General features: G+C 39.1%; 1 protein-coding gene across 9 annotated transcripts in view; it reads right to left on the bottom strand.

Moving 5' to 3' along the window:
• Positions 1 to 1,128: 1,128 nt before the first annotated feature.
• Positions 1,129 to 18,894, bottom strand: part of CD44 (CD44 molecule (IN blood group)) — a 112,129-nt gene continuing 94,363 nt past the window's right edge. For all 9 annotated transcript variants that reach the window (XM_074997491.1, XM_074997500.1, XM_074997499.1 and 6 more), the window contains 3 exons: positions 17,535 to 17,627; positions 15,959 to 16,037; positions 1,129 to 9,251 (listed from right to left, as the gene is read on the bottom strand). In XM_074997491.1, coding sequence (XP_074853592.1) covers positions 9,035 to 9,251; positions 15,959 to 16,037; positions 17,535 to 17,627 — 389 coding nt within the window. In that variant the 3' untranslated portion in view covers positions 1,129 to 9,034. The remainder of the gene's footprint in view (positions 9,252 to 15,958; positions 16,038 to 17,534; positions 17,628 to 18,894) is intronic.

Here is an 18,894-nt window from a genome sequence, read left to right as displayed (position 1 = left end):
TGACTTACAAAAGTATTTAGCTGCCTAAAAACACTGATAAAAATCACCTAAGCACATTAAATATCTCACTTACTGAGCTCACTAAATGTTAGATGTCTAACCTCCTTAGATCCTTCTGTAAATCTGAGCTATTTTATTCTGTCCTTTGTCACCTTACAGTATCAATATTAACAGGAAGTCCTGTGACACCTTATAGATTAACAGGCAAGTTCAAACAGTCAGTTAGTCTTTAAGGTGCCACAGGACTTCTCGTTGTTTTTGTGGATACAGACTAACACGGTCACCTCTCTGATAAGTATCAATATTATCTGTCAAAGACACTATTTGTTGTGAAAACAAAAAAGCAGTAAAGTAACACTTTAAAGACTAATAAAATAATTTATTAGGTGAGCTTTTGTGGGACAGACCCACTTCTTCAGACCATAGCCATACCAGAACAGAATTTGCTGTTATTTGTTGTGAGTAAGAATTGATTAAGTCTCATGGGTTGAAATTCACCCCTTTTCAGAGGGCCACTACAAAATTACCCACAAAGGGAGGCACTAAAGTCTGGAGGATAGGGCACTGGGCTTGGATTCAGGAGCCCGGTTTCTTATCTCAGCCATTGGACAGCTAGGGAACCTTGGGCAAATCACTTCCCTTCCCATACCTCTGTTTACTCAGGTGTAGAATGGACATAATGATACCCCCCAACCTTCTTTTTCAAGCACTTTGAAATCAAAAGGCTTTTTGTTATCATTAAATCCCATTTACACCCTATTTTCAGAGCACAAGGGAAATTTTAATTGATTCATAGGCCTTGTTATTGCCCATCTGCACCTGGGTGAATTTAATTTTTTATAAACAAGAGATTTCTTAACCTACTTTGCTGGTTATATCAATGGCTTTTACAAATATTAAATAGAATTCATTTCAAACTTTTTGGAGCTAATGGCAGAAGTATTATGCGCAAATGAATCTCTCTCGCTCTCTGTCTCACACTCTCTCTCTCTCTCACACACACACATACACACACACACACGAAGAAGAGAAAATGAAAATTACTTCTAGCTGGAAATTTCATATTTTCTTATAGTGAATAAGATGAGCCAACTGAGTGAAACAAAACCAGCTTTCTACTTTCATAAATAATTTGAGAACAGATCTTTTATTTAAAAAAAATTCATCCACATTTGCAAACTGCAACAAACACATACAGATTATGTACACAACAGCATTACTGCATGATTGGAACCCAAACACTGGATCGCTTGTGGATCTGAAAAGGAAAACAAGCCAACCCATCATTTCTAGAGTTTTGTGGTGAGATTCTCATCATTTAGGGGAATTTTCTATCCCATGCTCAGGTTTTGAGGAATCATAGCAAATGTCTGCTGGGATCACAGGCTGTGTCTACATGGAGCCGTTCTGCGGGCAGCGTGATGCAGAGGAGGGGGGCTCAAAAATGCAAATGGATGCTCATTTGCTTATTCAAACAGTTAATTTGCATAGTTGTGTGACATCGCCCTGTTGACAAGGGGCTGCTGCCAGCAGAAAACAAGCTGTATAGACATTGTTCTGCCAGTGAAAATCCCCTTTGCTGGCAGGCCCTTATCCCTGATTTTTTCCAAACATAAGGGGCTACCGACGGAGGGAAGTTTTGCCAGCAGGACCATGTCTACATGCTTTTTTCTGCTGGAAGGGTGATAAGGCGTGACTATGCAAATGAGTTCCATGAATATGCTAATAAGCATCAATTTGCATTTTCAAGACCCTCCTTTGCATCACACTGCTGACAGCACGGCTCTGTGTAGAAGCAGCCAGAGCGTCTTGGATACTGCAAGAAGCTAGTTCATGCTGTGAAAGTTTTTTCCACTCCAGGCAAGCTGCACTGAAACACTGTAAACTTGAGGTGGGGGACAAAAAAACCAATATTCTACACTCTGGGAGGGGAAGCTTTGTATTATGGAGGTACATTGAGGGCACCGACGACAGAAGCAGCCCTGTGATAAGTGCTTTATGTTTCATGGGGGACATGAACAAAAGCCATAAATACAGCCCCAGGTTTAAGGTTTGAACAGGAATAAAATATATTCAGCTCAGCGGTGGGTAGAAAGATGGCATGAAGTCTACATTCACTGGGAATCACTGAAAATGATGGGTCTTTTCTAGGTTATGCTAGTGGGGAAAAAACAAACAAACCACCAACCCAAAGAACCAAAAAAACAAAACACCACCACCAAAAGACCAACCCCAACTCCTATGAGAAAATAATGCCTATGTCCCAAATTAAACCAACTCATGGAAAAAAAAAAGTCAGCTTTAAGGCTGAAGCACTATCCTTAACCCACCTTGCTTGTGTTCTGATATGTATGGAAGTTCAAACATATTACTGGAGAGAGCTTCTAAATAGGAGTCACACGTGGGGGGGAGCGGAGAGAGTGAAGACAAAAAGGTGTAAAGTGAATTTTGCACCTTCCTGAGCTTGAGCTCCTCTGAGGGCTTGAGGCACTCCCAACTTAACTTAGACTTGAAAGCTTGTCTAATTTTTAGCAGTCTCTCATACCTGCAATCTCTGTAGCACTGCTGTCTCCCAATGTACTTGCTGCCTCCAGCCCCACCCCTACCCATAATCCCTATGTCATTACTTATGACAGGATCATAATAATCATCATAACATGGTCCATTATTTCAGCATGTATGTGGGTATTGTAATCTTATTTTAGGCCGTTAAATTGATACAGGGCAGGAGAACATAGTTCTTTCTTTATGGCAGCCTTACCAATAAGTAAACCAAGTAAGGAAAGAATTAGATGCCTCATTTCGAGCCCATTAATCTCCACAACTAAGCTCAATATGAATAACTTTTTTCCACAGAATCTGCTCTCTTCACTGAAAAACTAAGAAAATGTTTACATATATTTCTGAATCAAGGCCTAAATGAGATCGGAATTTGGACTTAACTCAAAACAATGCATTTTATTTCAAGCAATGCAAAAGAAATAACTTACTTACAAAACTTTAACTTCACAATTCTACCCTAATGTGCTAAAAACATTATTTCCTCTCAAAAGCTCATGGGAGAAAAAGCATGACCTCTAATTGTTTCTGGATTTCTTTTCAGCAAGTTTCTGTATAGAATAAATGTTTATGGTTGAGCTAGAAATAGCCCTTATTGACCATTATGGAGGGTAAGATTTGTGAATTTTGTAAACAATTCCACTCAGTTTTACAATGCACCTCAATCAATTTTAATTCACAGATCTTATTTCCGTAAAAATTAAGATGTATGTTTTTTCCAGCAATGCTGCAATTATTTGAAAACATTTAGAGGAAATGCTTTTGCAATATATAAGGGACAGAAGAACTTCCCCAAAATATCCTCTGGCACAATGAGGGCCGTAGAGATGGTATTAAAACTATTTTTATGAGAGGCTATAATTAAAATAATGACTTCCCTTTAAACAGTGCTAACAGGCAAATACCACTGGTTAAATGTTCTTTAGGTCATCATGGAACACATTGGTTGTGTCTACACAACCAAGCTCTGTTGACAGAAGAACCCTCACAACAAATCTTCTGTTGACAGAGTGCATCTACATGCAAAAAGCTGATCGAAAAAGCGATCTGCTTTGTTGACAGAGTGGCCAGACTGCTCAGCCCTCTCTCAACAGAACAGCCAACTAGAAGCAAAGCAGACAGGGCTACCCAGTGACCCAGAAGCCCTGTCTGTCAACAGAGGATCCCACGAAGCATCCACATGGGTTTTTTGTTGACAGAGTCTGTCAAGAAGGGCGTTCTGCCTCATGAGAGAGAGGCAGAAGGCTGTCGACAAAAGTGCAGAGTTCTGTCAACAGAACACATTTTTAGTGTAGAAGCTTCACCGGTTTGTCTACTAAATGCCAGGTTAGTCGAAAAACCCCTCTAGTGTAAACATAACCATTCTGCCTGTAAAGCAAAGTAGAGGTTTCATTGATTTCATGTCCCTTTACCTTGGAAAGCCAATCAGAGTTCTTCATTTCAGGAGGCCACTGTTACAAACAGCAACTTTTTTATCATGTGTGTAATGGACATGCATACAAAAGTGGATTTTTCCTTCCATGTTAACTGATAAAACTTTGTAATTCCTCCATAATCAACCACAAACCTGCTTCACCTGAGTAAACCCTTAAAAACATTCTCATAGGTGCCAGGAAATATTGGCATGGCCATTTCCAGAAGCCTTATATTAAGCACTGGGGAAAATATACCCGTAATGAGAGATTTAAACAGAGATAATGAAGACAAAATATAATCTGAATCATATTTATACGGCATCATTATTCCTCTTGGCCAAATTCACACTCCAACTCTTGTAACTTTGTGTAGGGAAAGCAGTTGTTCATAAGAGCAGACGTGCATGGGGTATGTAGTGCTTGCCACATGGCAGACTTATAACTAGAGGAGCTGTGATGGGGAGAACTCACATCAATTTGCAGACAATAGGAGGAAATTTCACTGGGAAAGATCATTTCTGTTTATTCCTGTCTAGAATTACAGCATGTTCATCTCTCACGTGCGAAGTACCCATTCTAGAGATTTCATTCTCACTGCACCACTTCTCTCAAGTATTTTACACACTTCTTGCTGCCTATAACATCTCTCTCCCCCTCTAATTACATAAAGCTCTGCGCCCCCGAAATACCTGGCTCTATAATAGTGAATGAGAGACTTGTTACTGACTTCAATGGAGATACAATCTCACCCCAAGCAACTTCAGGTTTCAGTACCTTGTACCCTACATCAGAAAGCTAATCTGTGTCCAGATCTATCACCTGTTTCTATATCGATCTAAATCTAAAGTACCAAATCTAGTACTCTGGAACTTGAGTAGTAAGAGCAAGGAGTAGGTTACTAAGACAAAGTAAAAGTTTTTGGTTGCAATCTTGAATAACCTCAAGAAGTCAATCTAATCCCAAATAGCCCCCATGACTGTTAGCTCAGTGAAGTTTTTCAAGTCTCCTGGATCCCACAGTGCCAGAGAATGGATTACAATTTGGAAAGGGAAATGGTTACTTTCCTGGAGCCATAGAAAGGTCAGTTAGGCATTCTTCTAACTAAGGGCTGAGCCTTGGTCACTCCACAGCTTTATTACTATGTGGTGAACAGGGCCCTGGCAATGAACTCCTTGGGAATCTCTATCAGCATCCTAAATCCTTCCAAACTGCTCAGGCAGGGTTAGGTTCTTGGTACTGTCACATCACACATGTGAAACATCCCTGAGGAGCCAGAAATACCACAGAAATATCACATGGGAATTCCAATTCCCACTGACTTTGTGGAAAATATTTAGAACACCTCTTAATATAAAGCTCCTTATCTTAATGTCATCCTTTTCTCCTCTCCGCTTCAACAAAACTGTTCTTTACAAATCATTCAAAAAACATGGATGAAGCCATTAATCACAAAAAGACTTAGGCCTGGTCTACGCTAGGGATCAAAGTTGATCCCAGATACACAATTCTAGCCACACCATTAGTGTAGCTAGAATTGATGTATTGGAATTGACTTTGTTCCTTAGTGTAGATTAATGTTCTTTGAGCTTGTGCCAAAGTCCTTTATTTCACATGGTAGTGTGGAGAAGCGGGGTCGACAGCTGAGCCCAGAGATCAATTTTGCTACATTTTCACTGGCACAGAAAAATTGAACTCTGGCAGATCAATCGCTGCATGGCGAACCTGTAGTAAATATAGACATATCCAGAGATTATAGCCACCTCCAGTTTTTAATACAGCCTGTGCTTTACCTAGCATTTCCAAGTAAGTTCAATTACTGGCTATATTTCTTATTTTCAGCATTGCTTTTGCTTGAGGCAATTAGACACCATATGCTGCTTACGAGTGCTGCCCTATACTTCCTCTCTTTGAGTTAAACCAGTCTCACTGGAAAATTAAGTGGTACCAGAAAAAAATACTGGGCTCATGCACACCCCAAAACTGTTAGTAGAATTTCACTGGTGTGACACAGGTGTAAGGGTTTGATCTCACTCTGTGCTGAGTCCCTGCAACTGCCACTGGCTTCAGTAGGAGCTTAGGATCTGGTGGGATTCAGCTCTAGGTGAGATGAGCTTTAGATCCATCATCCATTTTCTAGAAAAGACAAACCACTGTCAAGCTGAGTTCTATCCTAGTGGATTGAATGCTTGGAAAGTCATCCCCCTGATCCCCAATATGTATTAAGTATACAAGATTATAGGGAGTTTTATCTGGGTGCAGTCTAAGGTTTTCAATCCTGTATAGCTAGCTACCTACGGCTCACCGGTACAAAGCAAAGCAAAACAAACAACCCCCCCCCAGCTATTAATAATGCCAATCTTATCTTTCCCTTAATTTAGGATCAGGTTTATTTTTGGAAGGTCAGTTTACAATTTATTTTTCCACTTTCTTCCTTCAAATTAATTTGTCAATAAATATATCATGGGTACTCATTAAAAAAAAATTAAAAAAAACCCCAACCAAACAATAAAAGCCCACCTCGACATGAATACTTCGTACATTGCATGCATGAAATGACAATATTTTGAAAGTATAATGCAAATTAATTACACCTGTGGCACATGACATGATGCAATATGAATCATTTTAGCACATATAAAATCATAATGGCACTGCTTCTGTATGAGAGACTGCATGCATTATAAAATAAAGCAACAAAACAAACAACCCTTCTAAGAAGTCAAGTCATAGTGCCCTTGCCATATATTACACACTGAACACGGAACAGGGAAATCTAGGAAGCAGATGGCAGATTTCCTCATTAAATAGCTGAATAGATACCTGTTTTGACATGAGAATTCCAATGTGCAACATGCTTAAGCCTGTACTTAAAGAAGTCTTTGCTCCATGGCAATCAAATATTTCCTTTGCACAGAGACCTATGTTCAGCTAGAATTCAAGAAGTGAATAGGCTTTGTTCTGGCCCTCTGCTTTGATCAACTTTTATGCACAGGGCCCATTTAAATGAATCCTTCAACAGACCATCTTGATTTACAATGCCTCACAGAAAACACTATCAAAAATTACTTCTGGAATGAAAAATACCTGAAGGAAAACAAATATCTCACAGCATAACTCAGTCATGTATGTTCATGATGGGACAAGATTGTTGAAAGTAGACCATATTTAGCGATGTTATAAATGATAACATCATTAACTTCAAAGTATCTGATCATGAACAGCCCACTGGCGTATACATTTAGCTTACTATTTGAGAAATATCCCTGTTCAGTGGCCAAAATAAGACTTTAGTCATGCTTATGCTGGCCCCTCTTGCACTGGGGTGAATTTCACCCATGGCAATCTGCCTGAGAAATGTTACCAAGGTACAGTATGTTATAAAGTAAATGCTTTTGGAGAGCTGCTAGAAATGTACATTGAGAAAAACAATTCAGAAATCACACATGTAGTGGTATGAATACAACACAGTATCAGACAACTCTAGCTGAAATTTTAACTGCTGAAGTTTCTTCATAAAGGAAATTTTAAAAATGACTTTAGTGGAGCCTGTCTAAGTTCATTAACGATCCATGGTCAGTGAATGGGACTATTTTCCTTAAATGACTAAACATTTAACAATTTCCATTCCATGTGGCACATGGTCTGCATTGATTATAACTACTTAATGAATTGTGTTTAATTAGAATTTTCCTTAAAGTAAAGCTGTGTAAAATATTGCTGGTAATTCAATTTCTTGCTGATAAGATTCAATCAATTCAGTGTAACATAATTTGCAGCATCTGTACATAAATGGGATATACAAGGTGTGGCTGGGGAGGGGCGGGAAGCATGTGGCAATGCAGCTGGAGTTATTTTATGTTGTTGGAATCTTTGATCTTTATGCAGTTTTCTAGCTTCTTGTTTCAACAAGTGAACAATATTTCTCTTGGCAATTTTTAATAAGCAGAGTTTTAAAGAAGTTGGATGAAGTGGAATCCAAAAGAGTGTAGCACATTATTTTGACTGTTAAAATATAATCAAGATAGTGTAACATGCAACAATTATGGGAATAAAAAACCAGACTGTCCTAAGTTCAATGTTTTATGATTAAAACATACAGCAGAGATGGATAGAGCCCTGTTCTGCAAGAAAAAAAAGCCATCTTGTTTTGATCTTTTCCTACTGCTAGATTTTGTAATCTGTTCTTAAATTCTGGTCACTGCATTTATTGAGCAACTTACTTAAAGCTCCCTAGAGAACATACTTGATTGATGGATGGGGGTGGGGTGGGAAACAGGAACAGACAGCTTTGAAAGTGAAGGATTACAGCAAAAGATTGTTATGATAATAAAGAATAGAAGTTTATTATATACCAGCTCAAGTTTTCATGCCTCAAGTTACTCACTCATCCCAATAAAAATTATTAGCATTATATATTCATGGATGTTTTTTAAAAATAGAGATAAATAACTTTGTCCTTTTGGGGTTCTCTCATTTTAATCCTAGTAGTAATCATTCTAAAATGTCATGATTTGCCATTATCTGCAGATCCTGAACACATGTGACAAATTCCTCAGGGCTGCAAGGTGATTTTTAAAGATCGTGGTATAATACAGATCGTACAGAAACCCTTTCTGATTTAATTCTGTATTTTTCTCTTGACATTTAGTTCTCACTTATGCTATTGCCACGTAAGTTTAGTACCATAAATGCCTTAGAGATGGAGTAGCTGAAGTAGAGATGGAGTACAGATGGAGATATTTCTGTATTGCCATTCAGTGAAGGTACTGCAAGTGGAGAAATTATAATTTTAACTAGCATTCCTCTTTACACACTATATATAAGTGACTTCCAGCTAGGAAATGGGAACTGAAAAATTTATGGAAGTCTCAGGGGCTTATATCAGGAAGCAATGTCAATGTTTTAAAATTTGGACCTGATTTTAAAAATATTAAAAACAAGGAAATGTATGCTTAATTATGCTCAAAAGACATCAGTAGCACATTGCATCTGAGTTCCAGGCCCAGTTCTGTGTGATTTTGATTTCCCCAACTCACGATCTACAAAATGGCCCAATATTATTATATCCCAGTCTTCAGGTCAGCCTCTTGTTGATTTTGCGTTTCATCTGTGGTCAGGAATTCATCACATGAACCTGTTTGATTATCTGACTGTTCTTTATGTACCAAGTGCACCATTTCTTGAGATTTGCTGGCTTCTCCATTCAGTCCACCCATCTTCTTGTCTGACACGGACCCTTTGTTATCATTAATCACTAGCTTCTTCTTCTGCCCACATCTAGGAAAAATAAGCAACACAAATGGAGATTATGGAAATGGAAAGTACAGCATACAGAGAAGATTTTCTAGGAAGAGTGCAAAGGAAATAAAACTTGAGTTTGTCAATGGAGAAAAGCTAGCATAATACATAAAGCTTTCATCTGTACTGGATATATTAATTCATGTAAGGTAGCCAAAAGTATTCCCCAGCTACCCTTTTTCTGCTCCCATTGACATGAAGAGAGTTTTTTTTTAAATACCATCCTTTATATTAGAATTGTTAAGCGATTAAAATTAATTGCAATTAATCAGGTGAGTAAAAAAAATCACAATTAATTGTGTAGTTAATCATGATGTAAAACCAGCATAGAATACCATTTCCTTAAATACTTTGGATGCTTTCTACTTTTTGAAATATTTTTATTTCAGTTACAACACAGAATAGAAAGTGTATAGTGCTCATTTTTTCACAGATATTTGCACTGTAATAAACACTTGTATTTCTCCATTCTCCAGTTGCAAATACTATAGTGCAATCTCTATCATGAAAGTAAAATTTACAAATGTAGAAATATGTACAAAAATAACTGCATTAAAAATAAAACAATGTAAAACTTTAGAGCCTACAAGTCCAGCCAGTCCTACTTCTTGTCCACACAGACACATAAGTGTGTTTATATTTGTAAAAAAATAATGCTGCCTACTTCTTGTTTATAATGTCACCTGAAACTGAAAACAGATGTTTGCAGGGCATTGTTATAGCCAGCATCACAAAATATTTACATGCCAGATGTGCTCAAGATTCATATATCCCTTCACACTTCAACCTCCTTTCCAGAGGACATGCATACGTGCTGCTAATGGCTTCTACTTGATAATGATCCAAAGCAGTGTGGACCAACATATATTCATTTGCATCATCTGAGTTCCATCCTATCAGCAAAAAGCTGATTTTCTTTTTTGATGGTTCTGATTCTGTAGTTTGCACATTAGAGTGTTGCTCTTCTAAGACTTCTGAAGCATGTACCTCACCTCGTCCCTCAGATTTTGGACGGTACTTCAGATTCTTAAACCTTGGGTCAAATGCAGTAGCTATGTTTAGATATAGAACATTGGTACCTTCTTTATCTTTTGTAAAATCTGTAGGGAAAGTGTTCTTAAAATGAACATATGTTGGGTCATTATCTGAGACTACCATTATACGAAATATAAGGCAAGATGAGAGTAAAAACAGAACAGGAGACATACAATATCCCTCAAGGAACTGAGTCACAAATTTAATTTCTAATGAGCATCATCAGCATGGATGCATGTACTCTGGGACGTTGACTGAAGCCCAAAGGGCACATCAATACTTAGCATATCTGGCACGTAAATACATTGTAATACCCTACTAAAAAAGTCCCATAGGAATGTCTGTTCTTACTTTCAGGTGACATTATAAATAAGAAACAGGCAGCATTATCTCCTGCAAATGTAAACAAACGTTGCTTTTAAGAGTTAGCTGAACAAGAAGTAGTACAGAGTGGACTTGTAGGCATTGATGTTTTATATTGTTATGCTTTAGAGTGCAATTATGTAACTATTTACATATGTAAGTTACACTCTCATGACATAATACTTGTATGAAGTAAATTGATATACACTTTTTCTCATTTTTACAATTAAAATGTGTAACAAGAATAATATAAAGTGAGCACTGTACACTTTGTATTTGTGTTGTAACTGTAAATGTAAAAAAACATCCAAAACATTTATACATTTCAATTGGTAGTCTGTTATTTAGCAGTGTGATTGAAACGTCAATTAATTATTTTAATCATGATTAATTTTGAGTTAATTGCATGAGTTAACTGAAATTAATCAACAACCCTACTTTATATATTGGTTAATTATTTTTATACCTAATTCTGAAGATTCAACATTTGGAACTGGTGTTGAGTTTCTAAAGTTTGGGAGTCTCCAGTTTAGGGTTTTGTTCCAGTCCCAATGTAGGTTATGGCACCAGCCCCAAAATCTGGAACTATCATGGTTTCCGAGATGTATCAAACTTAGTAGGTGACTGGCTATTTGGAGTCAGACTCCAGCATATCTCCAGTTAAAACAGAGGATCATTTTTCTCTTCTGTTCTCTGTTTCATGTGCCAGGACTAGAACTATGCTGGCAGTTACAGATAGGGTCACCATGCTATTAACAAATGGTTCAGCTAGTTGAAAGCTGTATTGAGCAATGAAAATAAAGCCAGGTCATCTTCCTTTCTTCCACTCCCTCTCCCTAACTCATCACATGCTATGGTATAGGAATGGCAGCATAAAGGCTAGTTGTGCTGGTTCTATATACTCAGAGCTATTTCATGGACCTGGTTAAACCAGAAAGCCAGTTAAAACAAAAAAGCAGTAAAGTAGCACTTTAAAGACTAACAAAATTTATTAGGTGATGAGCTTTCATGGGACAGAGACTGAAGAAGTGGGTCTGTCCCACGAAAGCTCGCTTAATAAATTATTTTGTTAGTCTTTAAAGTGCTACTTTACTGCTTTTGTGTTTTGACAGTATATAGACTAGCACAGCTTTCTCTCTGTTACTATTCAGAAACCCAGTTATGTTGCATAGTTAAATATAAGATGTGCACAGTTAAATATAATTAAAGATGTACACAAGCAGCTCTATTCTTTGAAAACCACTAGATTGTTTATTCAAACTTGCTTTAAAATGCTTCCTGCTTTGGCTAAGTGAATTCCATTTGAAGTACTAATTTGGCACTTTTATTATTTCTCCATCTTTTATTTGAATCAAGTATATTTTTGCTGCCGGACATACAACAGCTGTTTTAACCAAGGTGACCAAGAACAGATCCCCCTTGTATCAATTTGCCATGTTTACTTTATACAACACCTGGGACCTAATTCACTCTTGAATTACACACACTCAACACCAATATAGAAAATACTACACTAATGGCATTCCATGGGATGTAAGGAAGAGCAGAATTTCTTTCCAGAGTGACATCTACATTTTGGGGTATTTCATCATGGATTGTGCAGTGAAGGACCGGTCTCCCAGTAATGAATATTTTGAAAGGGGCTATTCAGAATGGAGAGGTGGATTCTTTATTTAAAATATTAATTCATTTAGTTGGGCCTTGGATTGCACTGGTTCAAAATATCACCTAGACAGAAACTATGAAAAGAGGGAAATTTACATGAGATCAAGCCTTTCACTATTCACCAAAATGATCTACTTCTTTGATTGGAATTTCTAAGACATTCAGGCTACGTATATACTAGCCCAAAACTTCAAAATGGCCATGCAAATGGCCATTTCGAAGTTTACTAACGAAGTGCCGAAATGCATATTCATCACCTCATTAGCATGTGGACGGCCAGAGCACTTCGAAATTGATGCGGCTCGTCGCCGCACGGCTCGTCCAGATGGGGCTCCTTTTCTAAAGGACCCCGGCTACTTCAAAGTCCCCTGATTCCTTTGAGCAGATGGGAATAAGGGGACTTCAAAGTAGGCAGGGTCCTTTCGAAAAGGAGCCCCGTCTAGACGAGCTGTGCGGCAGCGAGCCAGCATCTGATGAAGTGAGTCTGTGCTCACGAAAGCTCATGCTCAAAACTTTTCTGTTAGTCTATAAGGTGCCACAGGATCCTTCATTGCTGTTACAGATCCAGACTAACATGGCTACCCCTCCGATACTTGACATTTTCATATGTACACTTTTAGAAAATATTCTACAGTATGCTTGTTCGGTAGCATGAATTACTGTGAGTAATTAAACCTAATTAACACTTGTCAATAGATGAGCAAAAAGTTAACCTTTTTTTTTTAATCTCCCTTCACAGATCCCTACTTTCTATTTCACAAATATTTCTTCCCACTCACTACAAATTAGTAGGGGGTGAGGTTGGAGGGTGTACACCTAGCACTATGTTGTATGTAACATTTTAACTTCCTAAATTTAAAACTAAAAATAAAGCCTCAGAGGAGCAGCTGTGTTAGTCTGTACCTTCACAAATAATAAGCAGTCCTGTAGCACGTTAGATGTTAACATATTTTTTAGGTAAAGAACTCTCAAGAGTATAAGTCTCTAAGGTGCTTAAAAGTAAAATGCATTTTCAATTTTAAGACGTATTTAATAAGTTACAGCTTCCAAATTGTTTCAGTTCTGGAGAGATTCTCTCTGTATCTGATCTTGGCTGGACCTCTCATTGGTTTCCATGGCAATTTACTGAGTGGAGTTGGGGTGAGGAGAGAAAAAGCGTGGGGGAGAAAGCAGCCTTAGCTTTGTAGACATAGCAGAGTGGCACAAATCAATAAGCCATAGTACTTGTACTCTGATTCTTAGATCAACTCACAAGAGAGGCTGTAGATTAGTGTGTTTTACCACGTGCCTAATATTTTAGATTAGCATTTCCTCTAGCAGGCATCTCAAAGGAGCATTGTTGGTGTGCATATAGTCATCAGGCCAGAACCTCAGCTGGTGTAAATCAGCACCATCTCTGTTGACTTGAACTTACCATTATACGCAGCTGAGGCCCCGATATGAACTTCCCTGCCTCACAAAGCCTGCTTTACTTTGTGGGAGGACCTAATCAAGGATTCCTTCCCTCTAGCTTTAACTGCCCTTTGGTATCCTCCTGCTGGAGTCTACATTTCAGTGGCCAACCTGGCTATGTCTTCTCCCTCATTCACTTCTTTGGGCATGCTTGGCCCTGCCAGAGATGAGATAATCATTGCTTCTGAGCAGGGCCCATGTAAACACGAAATTAATTTAGTTCATTGTGTACTCTGACAAAAGTGCTTGAGAATATTTGCACTAATGGAAAGTTCAAGTTTAACATTCAAATAGAAAGTAAACCTCAGAACAGCTATTAATAAGAGAAGGAGGAGCTTTTGTTTAAGACTGAGTAGGGAGACCTGGTTTCTACAGACTTCCTAGTTAAAATTGGGTAAGTCACCTCACTTTTTGTACATAGGGAATCTGAGGCAAATAGCATTTCACCCATGCTGTTGTGAGACTATTTTCTCTAAAGGTCATGAAGACATTTTGAGATCACTTTATAAGAAGTAATATAGAAATGATATAAGACAAGAGAACAAGGAAGAAAAGTTGTAAACTTAACACCACCAAGTAATATTCTGAATACTTAAAGATTTCACTTAAGTTAGCAGACCCCCTGCTTACTACAAGGTTTTTCTAAACCAGCCCTACAGCACACGTCACAACTGTGACTACTGGCAGTCAAGATCCAAAGAACCTCCTTCTCTCCTCCCCCGTCCTTTTTTAATGCTTGTCCTAGTTCCAGCCATCTAACTAAAGCCCCAGTCCCTTCCCCCTTCTTGCCAACCCTTTCAAATGCTCCCTCAGCAGAACTCTTTCATAGTCTCCTGGATGGCCTGGGGAATTGACTCTCTGCAGCTGATCCAGTCAGGCTGAGTGCAAACTGCTGCAATCAGGACTGGCAGCTGTGATGGTTCTCTTAGTTAGTGAGAGCAGGTAAATTCCATCTCAGCAGTCCTCTGAGTGGGGTGTATGTAGCCTACCACATAGAGTAACTGTACTCTTGTGGCCTGTGCAAAGAACACAGCGGGGTTACATTTAGTTAATCCAGGGACCCCCTTATTATTTACTGCATATGCTTCTGTTCGTATCTGTATAACAGATTATTAATTCTCATTCAGGAATCAGGGTCAGGCACTTAATAGTTAAGACACAGAGGGAAATGATTGCCTTACCCTGCCATGGATAAGGTCAGTTTTTGTTACTTGTGGTTATGTCTAGACTAGAGGGTTTTGTTAGAAAAAAGGCTGTTTTGCTGACAAAACTTGAGGAGTGTCCAGATTCCCAAGGGCGTTGACAATGAATTGACAGAATGCAGCACTTTCGCTGACAGCAGTACCCTGCTCACCATGGGGATGAATGCCTCTGTCAAGAGAGATCTGTCAATAAAAAGCTGGTCTGGATTTTCCAGGGAGCTGAAATGTGGTCAGAAAAGGGGCCTCCAGGGCATCACGCAGCTGCCCCAGGGGATACCCTGTCCACAGCAATCAGCGCTTTATGGTCCCTGCCTCTAGCCATTCTTAAAGATGCAGGGACCCTGGGAAACCCTGTGGCACAAAGCTCAGAGCACAGCAGCACCAGAGCTACAGGTTGCAGTCTCCCATGTCCTCACAGCCATACTTTGCCTCAAACATTGGACATGGCTGAGTCACAGGGAGCCTGCAACCCCGCTGGGCCCTGGAGGGACAAGCCTGAGGTCCCAGGAGCCACCCTGGGGCACCAAGAGGTGGACCTCTTCCTGGATTGGGGCCAAGGTCCAGGCCCTGTTGGATGTGTGGGGGGAGGAGGAGACCCTCCAAGACCCCAAAGTCAAGAGCTGCAACACCCCCACATATGGCCAGACAAATTGCTCTAATCTAGACAGCCAATGTAAAAAAGACCCATTCACTCAATAATTTCCACAGGGCTCCACATAAGTGCAAAGGTTCACTGCTCAGCATTCAGTGCAGGACTGGGGCCCCAAACTCATCAGTATCTGATAACTATTGTTTATTACAAGGAAGAAATGTGCTGTTTACAGAAGTTGTCATTCAGTCAGAAACTTTTCTTTCTGCTTTTCTGAAGCTACCAGAAGCTTTATATATCCCCCAACAGTAAAGACAGCAAGCCAGCATGTTCTTCAACAATGACCTTCTCTAACCAAAGCTAGAAATAGGCTTCCTTACCTTCTCCGACTGTTGACAGCAATGCAGACAGCCAGAACCAATGCCAGAGCCAGAAGAGAAGCCACTATAATGAGCCAGTCTGTGGGCAAAATTGGGGTATAATTTAGTTCCTATTCTCATTTGCAAGTTGAGAAAATAGCAGGAACGTGGGCTTGTTTGCATTTTTTTTTACAATACACCTCTCCTGCTGATTGTCATGATTTTTTTGTAATACACAAGACTGTGGGCTTGTCTACACTTGCCCCCAACTTCGAAGGGGGAATGTTAATCAGGGTGATGGGAGATTACTAGTGAAGTGCTGTGGTGAATACGCAGCCCTTCATTAGGCTGATTCTCCCCCACAGCAACTTCCAAGTGTCAAACTTCCAAGTGCCGGCATGCGTACAGCCGCAGGCACTTTGAAGTGGCTGCACTACTTCAAAATGCCTTTACTCCCCAAAATTACTCCCCAAAATTTCACAGGCACAGTACTAAATGTATTCCTCATTCCAATCCTCAGTGTACCTATCACAAATATCAAAATTTGGTACTTTAAAATGTCACCGGCACTCTGAAGTGCCCCTGGCTACAAACATGCCGGCACTTGGAAGTTTGACACTTCGAAGTTGCCATGGGGGAGAATTACCCTAATGAAGTGCTGCATATTCACCACAGCACTTCATTAGTAATCTCCCGTCACCCTGATTAACATGCCTCCTTAGAAATTGGCAGCAAGTGTAGACCCAGCCTGTATGTCTAATACTGTACTAACACAAGAGTGTAAGTAATGCTGTGTTAAAACATTTCTGATAGTCACACTGAGCATTGGAATCAGGAATACATGTACTTCTTGGCTTGTGAAATTAAATAAAACTGTTGCTGAATGTAAACACCTGGAAATCCTATACTGTGAGAGATCGCTTGGGCCTGTAACAGGGGAAAAGATTTCATTAGTCATTCATGTCTTCAGTAGGAGGGAGAGGCCTGGTTTGAGACATCTGCAACAATATGTAAATACAGGTGACTTAAAAACAGAGTGGAAAGTCTACACTTTTCTTCATTTCAGGTGAACACCTAAGCCTTTAAAGGGACATACACTGTTTACAATCCAAACATAGCATCCCAGCACTACGACACGACAAACTGACATTTACCATAATTTCTGAGTCTGATTCTGAAATTCATTTACCCAGGTGAATATTGAGAGCAAATTCACTACATCAGTGGAGCTATAGGAGTGCAACTGAGATCAAAATTAGGTCCAGCAGTGAAGCTACTTGTATGGTATCACTTCCACTGACATTGTGTTGGGTCTAACACAAGGGGATAGAATCTGCTATGACATTTTTCTAGCACACAATTATACACATTGTACCTAATATATTAGCAAAACATCTGCAGCAGATGCAGAGCCTCACAATTCTCTTGATTTCTATTTTCACCTTCCCATGTATTGTGACTATTTTGCCTCAGAGCTGAAGAACAGAATGTATTGGCAGGAGTGTGGGTTAGCTATTATCTCCTAGAATAACCCTTTCATCTTTATTTCTTCAATTTTGTGATCCGACTGTGCAAGGCAATGGCTTCAGGTACCAACCTGGTATTTGGGCTGATCTTGGCTGTGAACCTGGTTTTGGTGTTGTGACATGTCCAGGATATGCTTTTCTTCCACCGTATTTATGTGTAGCACCTAGACAACAAACACATCCATTATGACCAACAAGCCTAGAGGATATAAAATAGGAAGTTACAGACATGCCCCTTCACCACTGAAAATATGGTATGACTACAAAATTCACCTGGCATCCAGAAAGAAAGATTTTACACTGCAAAAATCTCAGACTAAAGCTAGCATAGGAAAACATTGCACAGGCCACACCTCATCAAAACGTATTTGTAAACAGTATAACTAGGTCTGGTGTTCTTATCTTGAATAATATGATTAATTTTTCTCAACAACCGCATATTGTTGTTTTGGGCTGTTTCCACTTATTATCAAGTTATTGTTTCAGAGGTTAAAATGTGAAGCTGATCAGGAAATTTTCTCTCCATAAATGCTGTTCAGTCAAAACCAAAATGTTTTGCAGAAATGTATTGATTTTAATGACATTTTCAACAGACAGATTGCGAGGTCCAGGAAGGACTCTCTGGTCTATTCCAGAGAGAGAGAGAAATTCAAAACTTGACATTGTTGATCCAAAATTGGACATTTCAAAACAAGTATGCTTCTTGAAAACTTCTTAAAGGTTCTGTTTTTATTCCAATGTGAAATTTCAAAACCTCAAACGTTCATGAAATAGAATGGCCATTTTCTGGCCAGCTCTAAATATGATAGCTATTATCATGAATAGCACTCCAATATCAGGATGCTATTTCTAATGGAAGGAGTATCCTCTGCCCACTTGCAAATAGATCCTTTTGCTTTTATCGCCATCATACACCTGGCCCTATATGGGACGGGGACACTATCCTTAAACAACCAGTAGGTGTGTGGTTTGAGCAAGGTTTGAAGTATTCTCTCCAACAACACCAAGCACACTGTCCTCTCAGCAATATCAAAGCCTTCTGTCTAGGGAGCAAAAAAGAAACGGATAGACTACAATCCAATTTTTTCCATTATTTCATAAGTCAAATGCAATCAGCCACATACCAATTTACTGACCCGACAGTTTATAATTCATGCCATCTGTGGATTTTGTACTCATTAGAAGATTAGGGCCGGAAAAGACCTCAACAGGTCATCTAATCCAACCCCCAACATTGGTATTGGTCAGTCTATATTGCTAATTGCTATAGTGACATCAACTGATCACATAATTGAGATAGATCCAGTGTGTTAAGTTTAGAGGTGATATTTTTTTTTGGGCTGAACCAAGACATCACCAGTCATTTGGTGTTGGTTTTATGAAACGGTTCTTCTAGACCCTAGATACTCTGTTTGGCTGTTCAAATGGTTA

The sequence above is a fragment of the Carettochelys insculpta genome, chromosome 6 (genome assembly GCF_033958435.1).
Source record: "Carettochelys insculpta isolate YL-2023 chromosome 6, ASM3395843v1, whole genome shotgun sequence".
In the NCBI taxonomy this organism is placed as follows: domain Eukaryota; kingdom Metazoa; phylum Chordata; order Testudines; family Carettochelyidae; genus Carettochelys; species Carettochelys insculpta.
This window is presented reverse-complemented; position numbering and strand designations above follow the sequence as displayed.